We start from the raw sequence: 7,438 nt of genomic DNA, 5'->3' as shown, positions 1-7,438 counted from the left end.
AATTAATAAACAAGGTTTAAAAATAACAATAACCAATCAATAGTTTTCTATGCATTATACAATCAATTTTTAATTTTTTACCTGTGGGGGAATTCGTCGCCGTTTGATACCATGTTTCTTTGAAAAGTTAACAATCATGTCTTCCACATCTGGGTCCTTCATGCTGACACGCCCACCTGGTTTGCCGTAGTCATACCATCCTTTACCTGTGAGAAGAAACATCAAAAACCATGCAGGATTTGATTTCTTCAGTGCGATACACACCAAGCAGGGTTAATCCACAAAGTCTTACTTCTAGTCGGGTCCTTCTGGTGGTGAATTGGGCAGTACACCGGGAGACAATCCCCTACCCTAGGGTACTGTAAACGTCTCACCTGAAAGGCAGTGCATTTTAGAAGCCTGCATTTCAGCCCTCCGGCTGAAACACAAGGAGAGCAGCAAGGGAATTGAACCGGTGACTTTGAGATCTCCACAGTTCAGCACATACTGTACACAGTGACTACCGCTAGCTGCTGTGTAAATAGCAATCTCCATTCTCTGGAAAGTATACATATTCGTGCTGTACTGAGCACAAATGAACATATTCAATAACACAGCATCCTACAAAAACTGTCTACTTCCAATTCTGTTCAATGTCAGCCCTCATTCTATATTACAGTCCTACAAGTCTTCCTAATAGGCCTATTAATTATCAACATTAACTAAGATAGGCCTTGATATGTAAAAGCATGCACCCCAGCTTCTACCGTACCACTAGAAATTTTCAGAGTTAGTTAAAAACAACATGCCACCACCATAACTCCCCGACGAGGGATACCCCCACAAAGGGCCCCAATGGCAATTTCAGACTGTAAGAATATGTTTTCATAGTGTTTCAAACAGAATGACATGCTTCCGAGCCATGCTACCCGAATCCGCCGCTGGCGCCGCCTATGGTTAGACATCGCATCATATTAACGCTGCTACTTCATCATTCTCCTCCTCATTTTACTACTCCAAACCACTAGATACAGTGAGATACGCCCAGAAAAAGCCTGAATCTTAACAGTGCCAAAGTAGGTGGTCGTGTTACAATAACAGAAAAAACGGGGGTTTGAATACCAGGGCCCTAGCTGCAACTGCTTCGCCAACCACACCACACAACATTTCAAATTATATCACTAACCTGTTTTTTGTCCAAGCCTTCCAGCCTCCACAAGTCTATCAGCAAGAGGCGAGTACCGTTCCCTCATGCGCATACGCTCTGGTCCATCTCCACCGACTAATCCTAATTCCTTTCTAATTTTATAACCAATATCAAGGCCTACAAATATAATTAAAAAATATATTATTGCCTGGATTTTGGAATCTAACTGTTTAATAAATAATAATATTTTTGCATATAGCTAGGAATATTGTACTTCATTTATCAGCCACATAAAACTCAAATAACAATTGTTTATTCAGGTTCCATTTCAGAGACATCTTTTCACCTCCGCCAAGTAGGTTATGTATACACTGCTGTCTGTCTATAGCAGGATTAAGCAAAACTAATAAATGAATTATTATAAAATTTAGTGCAGGGTTAATATGGGTCTAAGGAAGAAGTGATAACCTTTTGGTCTGCTCAAAACACAAGGTGTAGTGCACCACCATTTATTTATGTAATGTAATGTGTAGTGACAAACCAATCCTATTTTAAGTACTGTGCCAAGATAATTATTTAAAGTTAAATGTTAAAAAGACAAAGGAGATTATCGTTGATTTTAGAAAAGGCAACAAGACACATGATGACCTGACTATTATACATGATAAGGTTGAAATTGTTAAACACCATAAATATCTTGGTACAATTATTGAGGATAAGCTTGACTGGAAAGAGAATACAAAGCACATTACCAGTAAGTGCAATCAGAGGCTGTACTTCTTAAGACGTTTGAAGAAATTTCATGTATGTAATAAAATCTTGGTACTCTTTTATGAATCAGTCATTTTATCAATTCTAACTTTTAGTGCAATAATCTGGTTTTATAGCCTTGATAAACAGAACATGAAAAAGTTGTAAAAATTAGTAGAACAGCTGACAGAATTATAGGACTAAAAACAGTAAGAATATAGAAGATTGTGTTAACAGTGCAATGTGTAAAAAAACGGAAGTAATTATATCAGATGTTAATCACCCTCTTAATCTGTACCTCGCCTTCAGCAGGACTGGACGTATGTTATATCCAAGGATGCTGACAAATAGAATTTGTAAATCATTTCTCCCAAGCGCTATGAGACAATTTAATAAAATGTGGAAAAGATAGGCCTATGCTGTATACCCCAATCTGCTTGCCTTTGCCAAAGCTGATTTTTTACAGAATGTTTAACTAATTTTAACCCCTTTTTAATGTTTTTAGCCATTTTAATCTTTTAGCTGACTTTTATTGCTTTTAAATTTTTGCTGTTTCCTCTGTTTTTTTTCTGTGATTTTATCTTTTGTGTCTTGTTTTAACTTACATTTTAACTGTGAACAAACAAGAAGAATTTAAAACCATGTTCTCACTGTGTTTGACAATAAAAGTTGAATTGAATTGAATTGTAGATGACGAATATTTAGCGAGAGAGCTACAAAGTATTACATTTATGCATGAGATTTTGGTCCTTAAGCGCGAGAGACCTGGAATGAGTGGGCCTTGGTTTGTATGCATAGCGTTGTGACTAATCTAGTTTGGTTTAGTACAGAGTGGGTAGAGAATATAATTTTAAAGTGTAGTTGGCAATGAATAAAATCTTAACGCCCATCATATAAAAATCAAACAAAACCTAATTAATGGCCATTTTTGGTGCATTCTGGCTTAGGTTTCCCTTGAAAGCACTTTAAGCATCAGTGAATATGCCATTGGTGTCATCAGATCTATGAATATCATTTTTGTCACATTTACCTGCTAAATCTGTAGTTTCAAAAATTCCCATGCGAAATCCAAAAACCTTCAGTACTTGATCAACCTCCTGTGGAAAACAGCCTTCCTCCAGCAAAAAGCAAGCCTAGAGAATCCACCAAAAAAATAAAATAGAATTTGTTTGCTTTGGTCGACATTATGTTGAATACATTACTGACATACTCTATAGCACAGTCTTAACATTGAGGACACTTCACTAATAATAATAATAATAATACTGTTGGCTTATATAGCGCATTATTCTAAAGCCTCAATGCGCTTAACAATAAAAATGAAAGTCCGGCAGAAAAAATTTAAGAAAAGTACAGATTAAAAGTGAGTTTTTTTAAAGCGAATTTAAAATCAACAACGGATTTCAATAGGCAAAGTATTCCAAAGACAGAGGCCCAAGAAAAAGAACGATTACTATAATGCTTTGTAGACGGACGAATGGAATGAGCAAGTAGAGAATCTGAACTAGATCTAGAATTCTTATGAATAGCATGAGTAGCACCAATAATCCAAAAACAACAAACCATAAGCCCAAGCCTCACTGCATACAACACTGAATTATGATTTGAAACTGAAGAAGAATCTTCAAAAGCAGCAATAGTATAATGCTCTGTAGACGGACAAATAGAATGAGCAAGTAGAGACTCTGAGCACCAATAATCCAAAAACAACAAACGATAAGCCCACTGCATACAACACTGAATTATGATTTGAAACTGAAGAAGAATCTTTAAAGAGCAGCATACTTTACCTCTTTTTGGTATGGCCCCATCAGTCTGTTTCCAACAAATCCATGACAGTTACCAACCAAAACACTAATCTGTAAATAACGAGGCAAATGCTGATGGCTATTAAATTGCACGGCGATATACACAAAATAATATAATTTATAATGGAGATTCTTCTTGTGTCTACATACAATCTCACACAATCAAAACATGTTTCACTAAAGCTGAATGTTAGCATTACATAGGGCTGTACACATTGGTATACACTTTTAAAATATCCAAAAAAAATGGAAACCTTATTTTTAGTTGTGGATCTCTGATTTGAATTATGATTATTTTATGCACCATAAACATAAAATCAAATATTGCTCCAATAAAATCTGAAACCAACAATTTCAACATAAGTTGCGAATGACCTAATGACTTATGTGAGCAATGGACTTCATACCAATTGAAGCAATACAATATACCTTTTTAATCTTCTGTCCAACATGCATAGCAGTAGCTATGGTCTCTGGTGATGTTTTTTTGCCGTATATATTCTCTAGCAGTCGCATAACATGAGCTGGAGAAAAAAAATGCATACCAACTACCTTGTCAGGCCTTGCTGTCACAGATGCAATCTAAGGTGGAAAGAAACTGAGATTTAAAAAAATGAATATTTGAATTGTTTTTAACATTCTGTATTAATTATTGTTTGTAAAACTTTTTATTCAGTAACTGAACCTATCAAAATAGATTTATATATTTGGTGTAAGTAGCAAAGATAACCCACAAAAGTCTAAGAAGACTTATTTCCAGTGGGGTCCTTCTGGTGGTGATTGGGCATCACACTCGAAGACAATCCCCTGCTCTTTTCCAGAGTGTACTCCGTTCTTTAACATAGACATGGGCCATAATGCACACAGGACCAACAGCTTAAACGTCTCATCCAAAAGACAGTGCACTATCGTAACTTGGGAATTGAACAGTGGACATAGAAATCACGGTTCAGCACACACTAAGTGGCTCCACTACTTTAGCCGACTGAACTTAGAGCTGCTCTCTCTATCTGCATGGCAAATATGGAATGAGGCAATTAAATTTCTGATAGTCTTGTCTTGTTTACATCAGAATTTTTAAATGATAAGCACGCAATAATAGATTACAACAACCATTACAAACAATCTCACCTCATCAATATTTAAAGTAGATGTGTTACTAGCGAGGATAGTAGATGGATTACAGATTGAGTCAAGTTTCCTGAAAATCTTCTTTTTAAGTTCCATGTTTTCAAAAACAGCTTCAATCACAAGATCGACATGACTGAAGCTTTTGTAGTCCAGAACAGGTGTAAGAAGAGACATCAAGCCTTTGGCCTGTACTTCAGTTAATCGCTTACGTTTTACCCCAGAAGATATCAGTCCCCTCAATGTCTTCACACCTCTGTCAAGATACTGGAAGAAATGAATATAATGACAACAATAACAGCAGCAGCAGTTTATCTTGCCTGCCATATCTCTCAAAAGTATTTAAAGATATATATTGTCTGTGATAGAATCTTCGAAAATTAAATTAAAACATTAAATCTATACCTTACTTAAATGGATTAACTTCCAATGATACACAGATCAAACCATTAAGTACAGATATTTCACCACTGTACAAAATTCCTGAAATTAGAGTGTATTCAAAAGTGTATAGGAATTGTATATTTATACGTCAGTAAATTAGCGGACAATTTTTATCATTCTAATTTAAAGCTTATAATTTGCCTATGAAAATAAAAAATTATTTTTCTAAAAGTTTTGAGTTTACCATAGACTGTAGATTTTTATTTTTATTCTTTAAAGTATTTTAGCATTTATATACCATTCTTTACCAGAATCTCACTGCAATTTTTACCCTGGTCATACATGGCATGGTCCTCTTTATACACTACCTCTTTATTTTGTTCTGTTAAGAAGACTTGAATGCCACTGGAGATGAGGGCCATGCTTATTCCAATACCCATGGTGCCTGCACCAATCACAGCTGCAGTCTTTACAGGCATCGGCTTGGCTGTCTTGTAGCTTACACCACTAGGCAGTTGCCACTGTAAGAAAAGGAACAGGGACATAATTGATTAATCTTATGTTCTGCAGCACTTAGTGAGAATAATTAAATTATGTTTTATGTTTTCGTTTTTATGTATAAAGTATCCGTGGCATAAACAGTACAAATGAAATGTAACCGTTTGGAGACTATAGTACACCTACAAATATTATGTTTTTGATTCAAGCTTTATGAAAAAAAGTAGCAAACTTCGTCAGGTGAACGCTTTATGGACCATGACACGGTGATTCACAAATAATTTGAAATGGTGACAGACTGTCACTGAAAGTTGAGTGCACCGCCATTGCGTCAAGCAAGCGTTCGCACACATTTTCGAGGAATTTGTGTTGTTGGACGACTCAGTGTATACCAGGCTTAAAATAATGTTCAAGAACTTAATGTCCTAGAAAATCTGTGATTTAAAGTTGAAGAAAGCACTGCAACAGCTCTACTGCAACGTTTACCTTGGATACACTCCTTTCAGCAAAGAAAGCATATTGCTGGGCCCTCGCTTGGCCAGATTCTCCCAAAAACTGCATCAGTTCTGCTTCTCTGAAAATCATAAAAACATGTATTATATTTATAAATTATAACTGTTTAAATCTTTTATTCTCGTACAGTGCTACTGAAAATCGTATGCTTACCTGCAGAATGCTCTAGGTCATTCTTGGTGTGTTTCAAATTGATAAAATCTAATTCTTAGCTAACTAGGTTGAATGTACTGACTATCTTGAGCTCTGTCAACACTATAAAAAAAACTGTTGTATGCCCATATATAGTCCTGATGTACCTATATTTGGTCATGATATGATGTCATCATGACCATATTGAAGCATGTCACATGTTTTTGTCTAATATAATTTGACAGTTTGCACAGGGTTTAGAGATGTTAAATTTTATATTTGAGATGAATATTTTTTGTGTGTTTTTTTTCATTGTATATACCATTTCTGATGAGCTAAGAAAATGAAAATAAATTACCATTTTGATATTCTTTAAAACCTTTTCTATATTATTTTGCATAGACCCAGATATTGCCTGGTACCAGTAATAAACATAAACATTTTTGTGGTTAATCAGTGAACATATTATGGTACTTGCCATGCCAAACAGCGTCATTGACCAAACCGAGAAACTTGACTTTTTAATATATTTATATTCTCCATATAGTCGCTCACATCACGAACTAACACAATTAAATTCAATTGTGTTAGTTCGTGAAATCAAAAAAGCACGTCAAAATACGCGCTGTTGTCGTTAAGGACTTTTTGTGTGGTAAAGAATACAAAATTGCTTGACAACCAATACGCGCTCGTTTTGACGCGCTACTACTGATTTCACGAACTAACACAATCTACTTTGATTGTGTTAGTTCGTGATGTGAGCGACGATATTATAACCTTTAAAATGATAGGTCATTATTTGGAGTAATGTTCATTCTATTATAGGTCATATCGACTTGCTATTGCTAAAGTTATGAGTAAAAGTATTATTGGCTACTCTGTACAAAAGTCAATACTGCCAATTCAATATACTAATTACTCAGTTTAACAATTAACGATAGTACGCTGGTTTGGGGATAGCAAGCCTCATATTCCAAGTATTGAAATACACGCCATCGTGTTGGGATTCAATATTTCGACATTAATTATGTCATTCCTGATGATGACATAATTAATGTCGAAATATTGAATCCCAACACGATGGCGTGTATTTCAATAC

General features: G+C 35.3%; 1 protein-coding gene across 2 annotated transcripts in view; it reads right to left on the bottom strand.

The window, feature by feature from the left end:
* LOC117109929 (peroxisomal bifunctional enzyme-like) overlaps positions 1 to 7,438 on the bottom strand; it is a 16,356-nt gene that overhangs the window by 2,402 nt on the left and 6,516 nt on the right. The window contains exons 8-15 of one of the 2 annotated variants that reach the window (XM_033252413.1): positions 6,181 to 6,268; positions 5,565 to 5,717; positions 4,816 to 5,079; positions 4,114 to 4,266; positions 3,667 to 3,735; positions 2,907 to 3,009; positions 1,166 to 1,303; positions 82 to 206 (exon numbers count right to left, since the gene is read on the bottom strand). In XM_033252413.1, the coding sequence (XP_033108304.1) occupies positions 82 to 206; positions 1,166 to 1,303; positions 2,907 to 3,009; positions 3,667 to 3,735; positions 4,114 to 4,266; positions 4,816 to 5,079; positions 5,565 to 5,717; positions 6,181 to 6,268 (1,093 nt within the window). Of the gene's footprint in view, positions 1 to 77; positions 211 to 1,165; positions 1,304 to 2,906; positions 3,010 to 3,666; positions 3,736 to 4,113; positions 4,267 to 4,815; positions 5,080 to 5,564; positions 5,718 to 6,180; positions 6,269 to 7,438 lie in introns of those variants that run through there. The other variant, XM_033252414.1, reaches the window with a different exon arrangement.

The sequence above is a fragment of the Anneissia japonica genome, unplaced genomic scaffold (assembly GCF_011630105.1).
Source record: "Anneissia japonica isolate Jap-2015-1 unplaced genomic scaffold, ASM1163010v1 scaffold585_len4108843_cov191, whole genome shotgun sequence".
NCBI classification, from domain to species: Eukaryota; Metazoa; Echinodermata; class Crinoidea; order Comatulida; family Comatulidae; genus Anneissia; species Anneissia japonica.
This window is presented reverse-complemented; position numbering and strand designations above follow the sequence as displayed.